Source organism: Ictalurus punctatus, chromosome 7, assembly GCF_001660625.3.
Source record: "Ictalurus punctatus breed USDA103 chromosome 7, Coco_2.0, whole genome shotgun sequence".
Classification (NCBI taxonomy): Eukaryota; Metazoa; Chordata; class Actinopteri; order Siluriformes; family Ictaluridae; genus Ictalurus; species Ictalurus punctatus.
The window spans coordinates 18,025,100-18,044,517 of NC_030422.2; the positions used below are offsets into that span (position 1 = coordinate 18,025,100).

Below are 19,418 nucleotides of genomic sequence, written 5' to 3' on the forward strand. Positions count from 1 at the left end.
CTGCCCACCATTGTGCCACGTCTGGGCACATGAGGGCACCATACAGCTGCCTAGTCACCTGATAGGCCTCAATAATCTCTCACATCCCAGCAAACATATAGAATAATAACACAATATTCTGTTTAAGAGCCCTGAGAAAGATTCAGAATTCTTTTGCAAAAAAAATATCATAAGTAACAGGATCGTGTCGTTTCAGAGTCTGTGGTGGATAGAAAGACTTAGGAAGCATGTCTTAGTTGATGACACACAGAGAAGCAGGAATCAGTGAGAAGATTTCACTTGGAAGGAGATAAATTGCACTTGCACTTAATAACACTAATCTGGAGGGTTTTCGCATATTAAAAACATTTGAAAGACATGTCAAAACATGTTTCTAAGGAATTATGAGATGGGTTTCAACACACTTGTTTGGGAACCATAATTCAAGGAAATGTCCAAAAGGGACTAGTGCTGAGGAGCACTGGGGAGCAGACTTGTCCAAGAATGCAGCTTTCAGACAAATGCTTCTTTATCAATGCTGGTAACGATTTCCCCAGTCAGAAAATCATTAACATGGAGGCAGCCAAAGACATGCAGCCCAGAAACAGTCTCCAGAGTGGGGATATTTCTGGGTGTGGGTGAGGAATGTCTTAAAGTTTAACTATAATCTTTGAATCCTTTGAGAGTGCATCTATACAAGCTTGACTGATGCAGGATTTTTCATAGATGAACACAGAAACAAAAGCTGCTGAGATTAAGAAAGTTGCCCGGTACAATTATAGCCAACATTTAGAAAGTTGGAATTCAGTAGTTGATCTTTTTGTACTCTTATTTCCTTTGTAGCTATGTTCATATTAGTCTTAGATCCTGCCATCTTACTTTGCTGAGCAGAGGAACGGCTACATTTAAACAATACAAACATTAACAAAAGTGACTGTAGAGAAAAAAAAAACAAAAACCTGCAAATTCTTCATGAGCAAATGAACAATAAACAGGTCTGTGGCATGTATGAGTTGCTGGTCATCTTTGTTTTCAGACAGCTGTGTTTCAGTTATCACTCTCCTGTGTGTACTTAAATATCAATACTGATATATCAGCCATGGGGTAATACTGGTCAAGCCTCAATGTCAGAAGATGATGTATATTAGTTTGAGTCCAGGGAACTCAATCGTGTACATCTACATGGACAGCGTGTGTGTGTGTGTGTGTGTGTGTGTGTGTCAGACGACAGCCAATGATTAACACATGCAACATCTGTTCCCATTAAACAGCATGCTCCCTGTGAACAAAGCGTCATCTCCCTGTCTTTTTCCATCTTTCCCTGTTTTCTCTCTTCCTCTTCTCTTATAAACCACAGTCATCCATCCATCAATTTATTTATTTAGTAATCATTTTTGTTCATTCATTCAAAACTTGTCTTTTTATCACGTTCTTGACCAAACAATAAGAAGATCTATGTATATATTCACAAAACTCTTCACTGTCCAACAACAGAAACAATAACAATAACAATTTCCCCCAGAAGGGATCAGATGTCCTGGCTGAATTAAGAACAGGGATAAAGGATTTGAGAAGTACGGAAGACAAGGAAGTGAGTAGGATGAAGACATTCCGGGAAGTCTAGGCAGTACAGACTGGGTTTCTCATCCACTTCATTTACGTGGAGCCTACAGGAAAAAGCAACTGGTCCGTCACACCTGTGTGTGGGAAGATACAAAAAAAGACAAAACGATATGGATGAAAGGCACCAATGGAGGAAAGAAAAGCAGTGCAAATTTGACGTCAAATGTTTACTTTAGCCTAAACTAATGATAGGTTTTCCTCAGTTTATAGTGTATAGTGTACATCCACAGTGTGCACGAAACGCCTGTGTGATGAACTCTTACGGCAGTCTGTTATGTTGAGCAACGAACCTGAGCCTAAGACAAATAAAAACAGAGCTTATGTGTGACATATTTCTTCCCTCCTTGACTGTAACATAATAATAGTTCCCCGGTGCTTGAGTGCATATCAATTAGTTTCCCCGTGTGTGTTGATACATATTCAATGTGGAAATTGATACCAAATGCCACAGCTTCATTCAAGAGCAACCATTCAGAAAACACAAATATCACCTCTCTTTTCCCCCTCTCTCTCTCACACACACACACACACTCACACACAAAGCTTAGGTTCCAAAACCGATCAAAAGCAGAGTCGCTACGGTAACCCCCTGCCATGGAATGCACAATGTGCCAGCGGTCGCAGCTCGACGAGGCCTCACAGCTGCAGGAGGAGTCCCACACACACCCCTCTCCTGTTCCAGAAGCTTCCACATCTCCTGTTGAGCCTGAAACTTGTCTTTCTTTGTCTGTCTCCTTCTTTAAAAGTGATACTTTACCAATGTTTCTGCCCAAAAACACTGCGTGGTCATTTTCTTTTGTCCCATTCTCTTCGGCTGCTTTTACCATAAGGATCAAATACTATAGATATGTTGGTGTTCTTGTTTTGGTACAATATATTTTCTTAATGCATTGTGCACTGTAGAATGACCACACACACCATATCAGTCTGTACAGGATTTCGCAGAGTTTTTTGTGGAAAACGACTTTTGCTGTGATGTTTGTTGGTAAATGAGACCTTTTAGCTGTACTCATGTTCAGCGCATGTGATCTGCAGAGGGCTTTGGCTGAACATGCGTTGTGATGACGCCAAATCTTCGGTAATTTGGAAAAATTGCAAGTTCCTCCGAATACTGCGGAGTTTGCTTGATTTTACGTTAACATCTGCTATTGCAAAATCCTGGAGGGACTGCTCTATGGCCAAAGTATATAGACTCCTAGCCATATGAGGGCCTTCCCCCAAACTGTCGCCAAAGTTGGAGTCTTTTCATTAAGATTTCCCTTCACTGGAACTAAGGGGAACCCAAACCTGTTCCGGCATGATGACGCCCATGTACACAAAGCGTGCTCCATAAAGACATGATGTGGAAGAACTGGAGTGGTGTTTGCAGAATCTGAGAGGACACTATATTTTATGATGAAATTTTGTATTGTTGAACATCAAAGTTGCTTTTATAGCTGCACAATATGATTTGCGATATCTTAACAGCATGATGCACTTTTCTAAGAATTTGAAGCACCGTCAGGTGTAAATTCTCAACTCCACTGATAGTGCAACAACTGACTGGACGTTCAAATCCACTTTCACCTTCCCTTCTCTTCGTTGTTTTGAAAAATGTTAATTAGATAAAGTGAGAATTTATTTCATCATGTCTCCCCAGTTTTGTTGGCTCAGTCACATTTTGCTACATATTTTGTTATCTGAAACTTGTATTTTGGTCAATCTGCCCAACAAAATGACATTTTCAGTGTTCGGAGATGCTTTTCTGCTCATCATGGTTGTAAAGGGTGGTTATTTGATCTGTGGACCGTTTTTAGAAACCCTGTTAAATAAGACTAGCTGAGGGAACTCTTAAGGCAGAGCACTTGTCCATCAACAACTGATAAAGTGACAATAAATATGTAGTTGTACGGCATGTCCTGAAAGATTCTGAATGCACCAAAAGTAGGTCAGTAGGTTACTTCATTGACAAAATGGACCTGCAGTGTTTGGGGCTCTTACAAGCCTTTCCCAAAGCAACTCAGCTAAAGTGAATTGATTGCTAAGAAACATGGGTTAGTGCATGCTCATGATTAGTGAATACACTCAGATAACAAGATCTGACTCAGCCATTGTAATCGTCACAGGCTCAGAATGAATGGGGGTGAGAAGCTGGGCACTGAGAGTAGCCTCTCCTCTCGAGCACTGCTTTTGTCTATGTCCTGACAAGGATTTCAACCAGTGCCCTGCACCACACACACACACACACACACACACACACACACACACACACACACAGACATCTGCATTACACCCAGTACTTCCCTCAAGCTTTCTGTATCTCTCCGGTCAACTCAAAACCCCCCCATCCCCAAAACACACACACACACACACACACACACACACACACACACACACACACACAAAACTTCTTTAATCTCTTACACCACAACTAAAGTGCTTATCAGTATGTTTTCCCATATCTTAGGTCAGTGGTTGTCCTTGAACACACAGCTACAGAGTTACTGATTGAGAGAGAGGGTAAGCTAGAGCGAATACACACTTGGATGCCATTCATGCTGACAATCCTATCATTGGCACAAACTTAAAGCAGAGGACAGAGAGAAAAAATGGAATTAGGAGCAGACGAGAAGAGCTGGGGATCAAAAGGGAGAGTGAGTTGCGATTAAATGAGATGCAGAGATAGAGGCAGAAGGAGGGAGGTTGAAAGAAACAGACAGTGTGAGAAGAGAGTGACAAAGGCTTTATTGATGGCTCGGGCTGGGGAAAAATGAGTGTGTGCTCCACCTCAGCGAGTTGAGCCGTGTTGCAGCCTGACTGAGACTTAAGTTCCATTGTGCTGCTGGACTCTTAAAGGTGTGACACACAACCCTGAGGCTGCATGCAAGCGAGTTAAAGGCTTTTTTTTTCCTCTTTTCTTCTAATGACGTAAAGATACACACATGCCATAATTTACTACAACTTGACAGAGAACGTTTTGTCTTGATGTTTTGTTTGAAGAAGTGTGCAAGAAATGCTTCTCTGTGGAGAAATGTGGTTTTTTTTGCAGTCCTTATTTTTTATTTCACAACTTCAATTTGCAAAAGTTCTTCCAGTCAAACAACCACATGCATGTGGCAAGCTGCCCTGAGCCATGTCAAACCATTTCCCATTATATACTTACAGCCACAATAGCAAAGTACAAAAAAAGCCTCTCACTACGGTCAAAATAAGCTTCTCTTAAATAGAACCGTTACAAAAACAGTAAATAAATAAATAAATACATACATACATACATACATAAACACCACACAAATACTCTAAACATTTCTCACTTAAAAGTCAAAATTAAGCACTTCAAAAAAAAAAAAAAAAAAAAATGTTCAAATGGTGTACATTGTACAATAATCAGAAATAGTCTCACCACCTTCAATCACATTTTCATACCACATAATGATCTCAGCACCTTTCAAAACACACTTGTTTCTAATTTACAAGAGTAGCTCTGATTGAATCTCATCATCGATACCATGTTGCCCATATGTCTACCCATTTAAGAACCACAAAACCCTTTCAGAATGCAATCACAGCCAGGACACGCCTTCGGTTACTAAAGCCTTATGGTAGACAACACAATAACACACTCGACTGTGCTTACATTTTAACCGACAGTTAGAATAACAACTTGGCTCTGTAGAACCCCATTACTTAGTCATACACTCAAATCAAGTGCGTATCAAATGGTACTTAAATATCCATTTTTGAGACTATCGAGACACCATATATCACTGCTGGCAAATATTCCCAAACATCCTGAAGCGATCAATCATGTCTCGGACATGCACAGAACTTTTGAAGCCTTTCCAGAGGCTGTGCACACACTCTCACAACAACATGTTTCCCACTAAGAGGTGAGAAGGCATCTTTGAAATGTGTCCAACAAGATGAACTAAAAGACCTCCTGATGGGACTAGTGTTCATTTCACTGAATTTCAATTCGAAAGGACAAATTAAAGGCTCATCAGTTTCCTGGTGCACTTGTCATCATGTTTGCTAACTGGAAAAGGTGACATTCCTAATCCAAACAAAGGCAAACACAGGGAAATGTAGGCCGGTGCTCAACAAGACACCAGTGTGATGAAAGATCACTATTAAAAAGGTTTCCATCATAAATATCAAGCTTATTACAGGACACGTTTCCGAAAAGAATAACAGGTGGTGTCAGAGAGTCAGTGACCCTTTGGGTCAAAGCGAAGACAGATTGATTCGTCAATGATTCATATCAAACATGGAGAGGATTGAGGGTGCACCATGACAGCTCAATACATGACCTGCCGTCTCACTGTTTCCCGCTGCTCATGAATAGGGCTATAGTGTGTTTTTTAAAGGATGTAATGTGTGAGGAATGACCTTGCACCCTTTGCTAACCTTGTTCAAACAAGGTTCCCCCTTATTTCCCTCTCTGTCCATCCTTCTCTGTCTCAGCTCGCTTGCTTGGAGCATAAGATTGTTGTTTTTTTTAACTTCAAAGTCTCAAACAATATTTATCATATGTTTTGTATATTTAGAAGAAGATTTACACATTACAAGTTAACTTGCTAGGCAAACATAATAAGAGCTTCATCAATCTGATCCGTGAGGCTGACGCTAGCGTGAAAGACAGGAACAGTATAGGATCAAGTTTGATGCATTTCCCATTCCAATCCACTTGATTTGTTTTAAGTTGTTAACACTTCTCATGTTGATTGGAACTACACAGATCTTTATACCTGCACATACAACATACTGCTGTTGTTCCTGTGATTTCATGCAGATCATGACAACAGAAGATTGCAAAAGTTTCTGGTAACTGACTGGTATTTGGCAGTATTAAAGTACTGCCTTAAAAACAGACCAATCAGAGTACTGCTATTCAAACAAACCAATCAAAGCACTGAGTCCATACAGACCAATTAGAGCACTGCCTCCAAAAAGACCATTCACAGGGCTGCCTCTAAACAGGCCAATCAGGGAACTGCCTCTAAACAGAAATATCCTAGCACTGCCTCTGAAAAAATAATCAGAGCACTGCAACTGAACAGAAAAATCAGAGCACTGACTCAATACAAGCCAATAGAAGAGTTGCCTTTAAACAGGCCAATCAGAGAACTGCCTCGAAACAGAGGCAGAGGTAATCAGAGCACTGACTCTAAACAAACCAATGACTGACATTTAGCACACTCGTATGGATGAAAATTGGGACTTGGGCATCCCTATAATTAAACACTTCCACAGCACAGTATTAATTTTCCCCACAAAAATAAAAACAAACTTTCAAAAATTGTTTGATGTGCTCACTTGCATTTTATTCTCTGCCACTTTTACTATTAGCAGTAACACATCTGTGTGAAAGGAAGAATTCTGTTCTTTTTCTCAGTTAATCCACACACCAACCCCAGAGCATGTCCACAGAATTTCATGCACAAATGTCACATCAAGTAGAACATATAGAAACAGAAATATGCAGGGGTTTATCTGAAACAATAAGACCCCAATCTCTCTCTCTCAATCAAATCTCCTCCACCCAAGGCAACTGCTAAAAGCGTCAAACTCACATTCCTACCAAATATCAGATTCTTCCCACACCCAAAATCAGCTAGACTATGAAACCAACACAACATCGAAATAAAACATTGTTTCACCCACTTCATCTTTAATTCTATAAAATCAGTAGTACCAAAATACCCATTACCTCATAGTGATGTGTCCCACACAGTAGTCATACAGATACTGTGCCGGATTCAGCTTGGGGAAAACATTCCAGAAACAGAAGTCGGTAGTTACTAGATGACAGAAAAGAGGAAGCAGTTCTCTTCACACGATGCTCATCAGTGATGTTGTGAAGCATGAATGTAATGCCTTGAAGTGACAGTAGCTGCACTGAAACTGTGGTTTAGAGCAACAGTTCCATGTTTACAACATTTCCAGGACTCCTCCTTTTATACCAGAACTATGGTGCCTGGGAATAAGTTCCAGTGTCCAATTAGAAAGAGGGAAGAAATGTATGACTAAAGTGCCCTGTGGTCTACATAAACTTCATGGCAGAAAATTAGAAAAGCAAGGGAATGCACAATGTTTCCATCCCATACCCTGAGACTAAGCAAGTGAGAGACAGAATGGGGGAAACACATGGTCTTTGAGAGATTTGAGATTAGTTGCCGTTTATTTAGTGGTTTAGTGTGAGCATGGAAAAGTCAGTGGCAGTTTTCCATCAGCATGTCGTGCCCTGCAATGACACCCTTTGCATCTGCATTACATCAATCCACAATCAAAGTGGAGAACAGGAACTTGGAGTTGTGAACAGTGAAATTTGTGCTGTTACATGACAGTCACAGCTGTGGTAAACCTGTACCAGAAATAAAGCAAAGTCCATGTGGCCACACAATACATTACACCAGGTTTTACAACAGCAGCCATCACTCAAGCAAAAGTTCCATTTGACTACAACTTACATGTTATTCAAAACACTCATAAGCTTTAAGGTGTCATTAGTAGAAAGCATGTGTTGTTCTGTGATTAATCATTGTAGTCGTTCTCATGTGGTAGGGTTCTGTTTCTGTCTGGAGTTTATTCGGGGTCAGAACTGGACTGGTCATATCAGTCCCATTGACCAAGCTGCTTTGCATAATGTGCCAGCAAAACAGCGGGGCTGGTGTTGATAGGTGGAAGAACCCATCAAACATGCAGGTCGTGCCTTGCTTTCAAATCATACGGAAAATGTGTAAATTGCTTAGCTTGAAGAAGATTGCCCTCTGGCAAATAGCCTTATAAAAGAACCACAGCATAATCATCACAGAGGTAGAAAACCCCAAATCAAATACAACAGGGTAAGTCATGAGGGCAGCATGGGGTTATCAGATTGGCCATGGTCCAACCTCCAAAGTGTGGTTATAGCTCACTGATTACCCAGGGAGCTACATGGCCCTATTAGTCATGCATAAGCTCAAAAACCATCATTTAGTTAGATTTAAAACATCTTCAGAGCCTTGTATGAAGTTAAGGTTTTTATTTGAAAAAGAAGTTGTAAATGATAATAGAACTAGCAGACTACACAGATGGACTTCCCTCCATAAATGCTACTATCATTGCAAGTTCAATTACACTGATGATGTGAAGATCCAGAATCAGAATACAGTGAATATCTGTAACACTTCTTTATAGCACCAGTCACACTTCAGGTCATGATAAAGGCCCTGAGGTCAGTGGGACACATCTGAGACTGGGTGGAGTAGCAGTCATGCAGCACATGATACCATCTGGAAGAGGAGGGGCACACCACATCAATACACCATGAAAAACAGTATACAATACCCACAAAGCCTGGGTACACTTACACAGATGTTTTCTCCTACAAGGTTATTTAATGCTAATCTTGAAATCAATCCAGCCCATCCAGTAATCCTCTAAAACTGTGTCCCAATTCCATAGTACAAACAAAATATTCTGCAGGAAACATTATAATATTACATAAAGGACACATTAACGTCCTGGATTATGCAAAAAAAAAAAAAAAAAAAAAAAAGACCAAAATGAAATATATTCCCCAATTCCCTATGTGAGCTGAGAATAAGAGCGAAGTAAGCAGAATTCTTCTTACATTCATACTTCCACCGAGTTCTCCCCCACCTCCCTAACCGTTCCTTCTTTCTCCCAGCGTCCTCCCCCTCCCCCTCCATCAGCTCAGGGGGGTGAGTCTGGGAATGTGATCTCTGTGGCTCTTGTACTCTAAAACATCTTTATTCAAGTAAAACAAATCAACACTTTGGACAGAACACAGCAGTGCTGAAACATAGCAGAGAGAAAATCGAATACAGTTCCCTCGTCACCTCCTGCACTGAAACCTACAGACCTCATTCATTAAAAGTGCAGAGGCTGTATGGGGAAAGCAGTACAGACAAACGGTCTGAATATATTACTGACCAGAGACTAGATCATAGAGACTAAATAAATGTCTACATTTTTGTTGATCTCTTTGCAATGTTAACAAAAATCTGCAGAAGCTAACCAGGCCTTTCACCCATCCCAACATGGATATATGTATAGAATAGAAAATAGGTAAAAACTTTATTTAAGCAACATGCATTTTTAAACCTTTCAGTAATAAAGATTTCTCAAGGGTTTGTTAAGTGGCTGAGAGTTCTTGAGTTCATAAAAGGGATTCCACTTGAAATGTTTTTTTTTTGAAAGGGATACACAGAGTTGTATGGTTCCACACAGAACCTTTAAGAATTAACCCTAGGGACAACCCAGTCGTTTTTTTAGGAGTGTAAACTGCGTCCGCATGAAAAATAAAAATCTGTATAAACAACACTGTAGTCTGAACTATAACACACGAACAGATGTTACATTCTATACAGAGTTTGATAATGTAACTGTACAGTCAAATATCCTTTTTCCCAAGGTGGCTTAATATCAAATACCGAAAACATTTTCCCATTGCCTAGGATGTAGTGTATTAAAAAGTTAGCAATGTGCAATGCATAGGTATACTCCCAGGGTGCCTGGTTTATAGCCTTGTGTTAATGTTCTGTATTTAAAGAGCGGTGTCCAACACCTGGGAAATGTGCCAGGAAAGAACTATACACAACCGTGCTATACACAAACATGGAAATAAAAACAGCAGCTTCTGCTTCCAAAACGTCATCTAGGTTTTTGAGCTCTTGCAGCAGAAAAAAATTGAAAACAAAACTCTGAAGAAAATGTACTTATAGCTAATATTTGAGTTGGAAGTGTAGTTCATCTGTCAAAGTAAATAAGAACAATGAATTCTGATTGCTAATAGTCCAATATTAACACGTGATATTTGCCAGGTTTCCTTTTGTTCAGATGGACTCCATAGTTAAAAACATTTTGCACAATCATGCTCCAATTCAGAGACAGAGAGAGAGAGAACAAACAAACAAACAAACAAATAACCAAAACAATTCACATGGATGTAGACTAGGAAGGAAGCAGAGCTCAGGAATCCTTCAAGTCATTCATTCAACAGAGTGCAAAACACTTCTACAAACAGAATCAAAGTGGCCAAAATTGAAGGTTAAAAGCATGTAAGATGCAAGCAGAGAAGTCGTGCTGAAATCTGACACCAGACACCCAGTCAGTTTGTTACAAAGTTGTTTTTTCCTTCTTCTAAGTAACTGAATGATAATCTGCAGCGCCGAACATTTTTACATGTCTTCTCCTTCCTCCAGTGTATCACTACCTAAGCGCGTGGCTTCCTTGTGGAATGACTAATGTCCCTGATCATGCAGGTTATAAAAGGAAAGTTCAGAAAAAGTTTGCTCGCTTACTTTTGTTATGATGAGCGGCTCTCCGTGCTCCAGTCCTCCTTTCAGCGTGAATCCCCACGGAGCGCCTCCGTTAAGCTCGACGTGGATGTGATTAAAGGTGACGAGTTGCTCCACGGTATCCATGCTGGTTCCGGGACCTTTTCAGTCGAGCCTCACACTTCTCACACCACCAACTCTTGTCTCTCCATCACTAACAGCAACTCGGGCAGCCGCGGTATGAAGCAGGGGAGGGGAGAGGAGAGGAGGGATGTGCTACTCAGGACGGGCATGCCGAGCTTCCGCGTGAAGGAAATGCTTCAGGCTTAAAAGTCCATTTGATTGACAGGTGGAACGACCGTTTGGGGTCGAGTTTCACTGGAATAGTCCAATATAACACGGAGAAAGGGGCGGGACTTTGTTCAACGGCTAACCGCTGTTTGTCCGTTGTCCAGCAGCTTTTACTTGGATGGTGAAGCAGCTCCTCCTACGCGAATCCCACAGTTAACTGTTAAAAAAGCTGTGTCAAAACTGCACCTAGGTCAGCATACAAAAGTAAACTTCCCACTGTAGGCAGGATGTGTTTAATCCTACCCATACAAAGCAAGTTTTTTTTTTTCTTTTCCCAAAATGCAAACCAGTTCAGCTTTAGTTGAAGTGAAATTGCACTATTTAGACACGACTTTATGGACAACACTATATAATAATAATGTTCAATCTAGCACCATGAAGTGTTCTTCCATTTGGACCTCTGAGGAGAATGTAGAACCCTGCCACTTTCCTCGTAGAAAAGTTTCTATGTAGAACCCCTTTAGAACTGCTACCCATACAGAGAGCCTTCTTCATTTTAATTTAACAACAACAACAACAACAACAGCAACAACAACAATAATCCATCCATCCATCAATCCATCTTCTATACCGCTTATCCTTCCCAGGGTCATGGGGAAACCTGGAGCCTATCCCAGGGAGCATGGGGCACAAGGCGGGGTACACCCTGGACAGGGTGCCAATCCCTCGCAGGGCACGCACTCACGTACACATTCACATACCCATTCATACACTTCGGACATGTCAATCAGCCTACCACGCATGTCTTTTGACTGGGAGAGGAAACCGGAGTACCTGGAGAAAACCCCTGCAGCACGGGGTAAACATGCAAACTCCGCACCCACAGGGCCACGGTGGGAATTGAACCCCTGGAGGTGTGAGGCGAACGTGCTAACCACTAAGCCACCGTGCGCCCGCAACAATAATAATGATAATAATAATAAAAATAGTTAGGAGGGGCTCAAAGAAAGGGGCAAAACAGATTTCCTATTTTCAGGAGATTAATAATTCAAATCCCAGTCATCTCTACCCAGGAGCCATGTGAGTAAAAATGCTCATGCTCTCTGGATGGGAAGGATGCTGTACTCTCTGTTCTGGGTCAGCCACAGGGACACTAGCCAATTGTGGGCATCTGTGAGCTTATGTATGCAGAAGAGTGTACATAGTAGTTTCCTCCTATAGTGTGTTATGCTGGCCTGTGATATAGCATGAGCAGCAATTTGAAAAGATGTGGTTGATTCACTATATATGTATCGAAAGGAAGGATCTGTTAGAACTGATGGGTGACTGTGTTATGAAAGGTTAGAGCTGGCTGGTAAGTTGGAATGTGCTCATTGAACAATTACTCTTTATTCTTAGTACTGCTTCTGAGTTTCTGATTTATTCACTACATTTACAATGGTGGTATTTTACAGCTGGTGGAGCCAACTGACTAAAAAAAGAAGAAGAAGAAGAAGAAAAAAATAAACCGATCCTTGACATTTTTCCTCAGATTCCTGTTAAACAAAATAAATTCAAGCCAACATTAGATCAACAACATACACCTAAAATGAGCTAATGACCACTAACCTACGGGTACAAGGTTGCAGAGGCCATTAAAATAAGCCTTGTCACCACAACTCTAACCTCAAATCACATGTATGAGAAGCAGAGGCGTAGCTACAGGGAACGCAAAGCAGGCAATTGCCTGGGGCCCCACATTCTGAAAGGGCCCCCAAGGGCTGATCATTTAAATAATCAGAAATTTTCAGAAACACGTTTATGCTTCTGTGCCACCCCTTCACACTGGAGTTACACAAGCTTTAATTCCTGAAAATGAAGAGGACATACCTCCAGCGGCTAGGAGCATAAGAGAAAACAAGAAGAGGAGTAAAAGAGGAAATGGGACAAGGGTAAGTGATGGAAATAATAACAAACTAATTTCAATGGAACGTAACATATGAAGGTCTTTGGTCATGGAGGACATAATGGCAGTAGTCGCATTAGCTAAGGCTCGTAAGCAGCGTTTTTAAGGTGACAATGTACTATAAATAATTGAAGATGGACATTTTGTTTCCTCACTGAGGTTTGATTTCCTATTTGTAAAACACACCAGAAAGCTGTAAAAAAAATAAATAAAAATAAAGCACTTTACAGTGGGGGAAATGAGTATTGAATGCGTCAGCATTATGTTTCAGTAAATATATTTTCAATAAGGTTTTTCACAACATTATAGTCCATAAATAAATTTGTGTGTAATAAAGTGGGATGACACAGGAAAAAAGTATTGAACACGCTAAGAAAAAGCAGTTCTCCAAGGCAAGGTAAGGCAAGAAACCAGCTGAAATCAATAAGCAGTTAGAAAGTAATTATACCTCCTATCTGTGCAAATTAATATCAGCTCAGTTAGAAAATTGATGGGTTATAAAAACACTTTTTGTTACCAAGGTGTCAAACAAGAAGCATCTCATGATGGGTAAAAGCAAAGAACTCTCACAAGACCTTTGCAACCTTACTGTTGTGAAACATATTGATGTAATTGGATACAGACGTATTTCAAAACTGAATCCTCCAGTAAACACCATTATCCGCAAGTCGAAGCAACATCACTCTGTTATCAACCGGCCATGCACAGGAGCTCCTAGCAAGATTTCTGACCAGGGAGTCAGAAGAATAGTCAGAAGTGTAGCCCAAGAGCCAAGGACCACATGGAAAGAGCTCCAGAAATACTTGGAGGCAGCAGGTGCCATCGTCACAGAGAAAACAATAGGCAATGCACTCCACTGCTCACACTCACCTTGCAAGACTCCATTACTAAAGAAAAGGCATGTTGAAGCTCATTTAAAGTTTGCTACAACTCATTTGGACAAGCCTATGAAACACTGGGAGAGTGTAGTCTGGTCAGACGAGAGCAAAATGTAACCTTTTGTCTGTCATACTACACACCATGTTTGGAGAAGAAATGGCACTGCCCATCACCTGAAAAATACTATACCAACAGTGAAGTTTGGAGTTGGAAGCATCATGGTGTGGGGCTGTTTTTCATCGCATGGTACTGGCAGACTTCATATAATTGAAAGAATGATGAAAGGAGCCCTTTACTGGAGATTCTTGAGAAGAATCTGCTGCAATCCACCATGATGAAGAGGAGACATAAGTGGACCTTCCTGCAGGACAACGCTCCAAAGCATACATCAAAGGAAACTTTCAATTGGTTTTAGGGAGGAAAAAATCAAGGTGTTAGAATGGCCCAGTCAGTCACCCTACTTGAATCCAATTGAACAAGATTTAAAGACAGCATGTTTAGAAGAATGGGCCAAAAATCACACCTGAATACTGTATGAATTTCTTCATACAAGAAGTGTCTTGAAGCTGTCATTAAGAACAAAGGCTTCTCCACTAAGTATAAAGTGAATTTTGGTTAATACTTTTTCCTGTCATTCCTCTTTATTACACATAACTTCATTTATAGACTTTAATGTTTGGGTTTCTTTATATGTGTAGATTTTTTTAGTTAATATGAAAGTCTGGTGAAAATTACAAGTTAATAGCCTCATTGGAAATATATTTACTGAAAAAAATGTTCATGCGTCCAATACTTATTTCCCCCGCCATATGTTCTATTAGATGTGTTTTGACTACTTTTAAATGTACATTGTATAATTATATCTCTGGGTAACATGAATACACAATAACAACAAAAATCTGGCAGAAGTAATAATCTTGGTTTGCCTCTGTTAAGAAGTCAATTATTTTGATTCTAGTTTTATTCAGGAATCACATATAGCTCATGTTGATTCAAATCTGCATTGCAGTGTTGGTGGTATTTTGACTAAATGCAATCAATATTAAAGTATTACAAATCAACTGTGAAGCCAATACAGTAAAGCCATTACATTGACACCATGAAAATGAAATGTTGTCCTAAACATTGGACCTGGACAAGGCCTACAATTTTGGAAAAACAGACTACATCTATAAGCTTAAAGGCTTCAATAGTAGGGTTAAATAGATTAGGGTTTAATAGATTGTCTGACTGGATGATAAAGCCCTCAAATTTGAATGTTAAACCCTACAAAAGATGGGTTTCCCCTTTTATACAAAGTCCCGAATAGAAACTTTTAAAAAGCTACAATCATTAATCAAAAAATATCCCACTCTAAGAAAAAAAAAAGAGGTTACTAAACTGTACCTTTCCTTCTTTTCACTAGGGCGGTACCACCAAGAGTAGCCTAAGTCTTTTACTGGACTGTGTATCTTTTACTCGGTAAGGTGAATGTAGTGTACCTTTAAATATTATTAAAGCTGAAAGAGTGGTCCTTACAGTTCCAATTTTTTAAAAACGTATTTGCACTATACGTTATTTTCACTTTATCATGTAAAAAAGACACTAAAAGAATAAAAGATGTACCCTTGAGAGTACCAATCCATAGTCTACAGTTTAGTAGCCTACATTTTCACACACTCGGCACAGCATTGAAATTTGTTTCCACTAGAGCTACCATTCTTATGTACAAAGTCAATATGGTGGCAGTAAAAATATATAGAATATAGAAGACATCCCAGTTTGAAGCAGGTGCGTATCTCAGGTGATTGACGTCGGGTCGATGACGTCAACAGGCACGGAAGCGCTGAAGATGTTAATTGAGAGGCCGCAAAAAGATTCGTCAAACAGGAGTCAGGTGACTATTTTTGACAATGGTAGCCTCGCCAGTTGTACTCATCCATGCCAGAAGACGAAGATGAAGCCAGCCGGCAGTCACGGCTTCCTCAGATTTTGTGTGCTGTCGTGTTTCTTTTTGTTGTTGCCGGCGTTCACGTGCGCGGCCGATAAGATGGCCTTTTCCCCGTCACACCTCGGGGTGTTGGCGACAGAACAGAGTCGCCGAAAAAGCCACCCGAAACAGAGAAGCCCCAACATTAACGCGTTTTCTAAAAGACAAACGGAGGACCAAAGTCTGCAGTTCATGTGGAGTCTGTATAGGAAAGCGGCCAATGTAGATGGCAGGCCGAAAAAACGCAACCTGTTTGGGTCCAACACCGTCAGATTGATTCGTGCGTCCGTCACCGGCAAGCGCTTCCATTCCTCACCAAATGGTAAAACTGTGTTTATTTCCTTCACTCAGTGGTAAAACTGTGTTTATTTTCCTCACTCGTTCACTCCCTCATACATTTGACTTCATAATATGCTACTGTGATCGGAAGTCTTGACTACATCATACTGTATCTCTAAACTATAGTTAATGCATATGTTCTCAGATTATGCAGTGAGTTTATAAGCCATCTGTGTGGTTTTATTTTTGAGAATATGATCAGCTGTTAAATTTGTCTTATAATATATGTAAGAACGTGTCTTTAAATAAGTGACCCAACCTGATTGCTTCCCAGAAAATGATTCTCTTTCTCCCTCTTTTCTGGCTCAAACCCTGCCCTGGCCAGACCTGCTGTATACTTACACTGTGCAATATGAACTGGAAAACCTCCCATTAAGCAAACTAAACAGGGCATCTTTCGTTCACCTGAGATCACCTGTGGCATCGTACCCTCCGTTTATGTGTGAGGCCAGAATCTCCTCCTCGCAACATGCAAATGATACCGATGTTGTCATTCTGGGCCCTCAAAGCATGTGGACTGAATCAGATGTCACATCCCATCTGTTTCTGTTGAAAGGCAGCTTGTTTGTCCTCTATGTTCAGTACAAGTGTTGGGAATCTAGCCCGGTTAATTCTGTCGTAAGATACAGGACACTCAAGAGACATTTCCCACCACAAAACCACTTGAGAGCCCCTGCATTGCTTCTCTTCTTGGAAGAAGAAGAAGGGCATCCTATGGAATGGGCAAAGTATGTCAAAGCCACTTCTCACACTGGCTCAAGGTCACGCCGGTCCAAAGAACCTGGCAGCATCAGTTCTGACATTCCCAACTACAAGCGGGCAAAAAACAGTGTGGGCAAGAACCAGTGCAAGCTCCACTCTTACCGTGTGACCTTCCGTGACCTCGGCTGGGACCACTGGATCATTGCGCCCCCTATGTACAACCCTCGCTACTGCATGGGTGACTGTCCACGCATCCTGCACTATGGCTACAATTCACCCAACCATGCCATTGTCCAGACTGTCATCAGTGAGCTCGGCGTTGCTGACATCCCTCTGCCATCCTGTGTGCCTTACAAATACAAACCTATCAGCGTGCTGATGATTGAAAAGAACGGCAGCATTGTTTATAAAGAATATGAGGACATGATTGCAGAATCCTGCACCTGTAGATGACTGTGGGTTTAAAATTCAACTGGATGTTAAAGAACTGAATAAAATGGACTTGCAGCAATTCTGCCACCACTTTTGACCAGCTGCTGCCATCTGCTGATTCTTTGTGAAGGTATGCTACTGGTGTCAGAAGGAATTATTGCCTGATGCAGATAGATGGGTTAAAAGCCACCAACAGTAACAAACGTTCTTTTCTTTTCTTTTCTTTTCTTTTCTTTTAAAAAAAACTTATTCATCCTTCTTTTTCTGTGTTTGTCTGTGTGCCTTATTCATGTGTTCATTATGATGATTGAGGGGAAAGGAAAAAAAAAAAAAATTTTCCTTATTGGACTATTTCATATTACATGTTTGCACTGATATAACTGTTGAAAAGTTCGTTCAAAAAAAAGGGGGAAAAAAAAAGATTTTTTGAAAAAGGAACAAGGTCCATGAAGAGAAGTTTTGTGGTGTCTTCTTAGATCAACCTGTATGTGTGTGTGTGTGTCTGTGTGTGTTTGGCTGGTTGGACATAATAGCTAGCTACTGCTGCTGTTTCAGATGCTGCTATTGTGCCCTCTTTTGGAAAGGATGCATTTAGCACACAAGGAAAGGGGACATTTTTCTTGAGTGTCCTTTATCTGTATGAAATATGTGCATATGGTTTAAGGAGGAGAAAATTACCTAGACATGTTTCTTAAAGAGGGATTGAAGAGATTAATCATGATATGAAATGATTGTTTTAGAACTGTTGAGAGATTAAATAAAGAGCATATTTTGTAAAAAAAAAAAAAAAAGGGGAAAAAAAGCCTTTTTCATTTTTCAATTAAAGTTAAATCATGTCATAATTTCCAGCTTTTAGCACTAATAACTCTGCTTTTTAAAGGTAGCTTTATTTATCCAGGACTGTGTAATCTGTTTCTTTACCCAATTCACTAACTTGTTTTTAAACAACGGAGGCACCTTTATGGGGAACTATAAAGCATTTAAAATGGCTGGCCATATCATCTCCAGCGGTTCTGTATCATGGCTGACCCTGTGCTCTGACCCCTGCTTCCTAACAAGCTTGGATATGTGAAAAAGTATTTCATAGCGCTGTAATGTATATGTGACAAAGGTTTCTTCTTCTTCTTCTTCTTCTTCTTAGAAGCAGATAGATTGATGGGTTTATTAATATGCTGCTGTGTTAATACCATTGGCATGGTTTGGCTATACAGCACAACATACTTGTACACCGGTCCTGAATGCAGACATTGCATACTGAAAGAGAATGCATGCAATTAATCTCTCACCTGTTCAGCTGTAATAATGACCAACAGAAAAGCTGTCTGAAGTGAAAAGCACTTTATATTCCCATTTTACATTGGTGCATTTGGCACGAACTTTAACACCAAGAGACATTTCACACCACGGTGAACCGTTCCACTTGCTTGCATGTAGCCAATGTATAAATGGAGCACACACATTCATAAGAGTCTAATCCACTGTGTACGTGCAAGTATGCAGGAGTTGCTTCCACTGTGACCCATGCATTTGAGACAACAGATCAGTCAGTATAATCTGATGGGTATCAAACACAACACCCATCAGAACATTAACATGTGGAACAACACAGCTTGTATAGTCTGTCTTATGTGCTACAGTGTCACCCATGTTAGCAGCAGCAATGTTTGAAAAGCATACAGCTATAGATTTGTACATTTTCTGGCCGTAAGCACCTGTGTGTGATCCACATTGGACAGTGAAGTTGTCAACATCCTTCCTTGGGAATTTGCCAATCCATGTGGTGCAGGTGGACATCCTCTGTCTGATGCATCAGCCCAGGAAAAGACCTGTTGTTTGCCTAAAGTAGTGAGGTATGGCTACACAACTGGTAATTTGTTAATATGCCAACTGCAGTGTCCCCATAGCTCAATATGTCCCCCATTCCATGTTAAATATTATTTGTTAATTTGTGCCAATTTTCATGAAATTTGCTGTATTAGTTTCATTTCCACCAGCA

The 19,418-nt window shown here is 40.4% G+C and overlaps 2 protein-coding genes across 6 annotated transcripts in view; one reads left to right on the forward strand and one right to left on the reverse strand.

Moving 5' to 3' along the window:
• Positions 1 to 11,878, reverse strand: part of shroom4 (shroom family member 4) — a 42,649-nt gene extending 30,771 nt beyond the window's left edge. For 3 of the 5 annotated variants that reach the window (XM_017472716.3, XM_017472717.3, XM_017472712.3), the window contains exon 1: positions 10,890 to 11,877. In XM_017472716.3, coding sequence (XP_017328205.1) covers positions 10,890 to 11,012 — 123 coding nt within the window. In that variant the 5' untranslated portion in view covers positions 11,013 to 11,877. Of the gene's footprint in view, positions 1 to 7,291; positions 8,856 to 10,889 lie in introns of all 5 variants that reach the window. The other 2 variants (XM_047156881.2, XM_017472713.3) reach the window with 2 other exon arrangements.
• Positions 11,879 to 13,344: 1,466 nt separating this feature from the next.
• bmp15 (bone morphogenetic protein 15) lies at positions 13,345 to 18,206 on the forward strand. The gene is made up of 2 exons (XM_017471204.3): positions 13,345 to 16,271; positions 16,614 to 18,206. Exons 1-2 carry the CDS (start codon positions 15,782 to 15,784, stop codon positions 17,441 to 17,443), a joined length of 1,320 nt encoding a protein of 439 aa, XP_017326693.2. The 5' UTR covers positions 13,345 to 15,781; the 3' UTR covers positions 17,444 to 18,206.
• Positions 18,207 to 19,418: the final 1,212 nt, after the last annotated feature.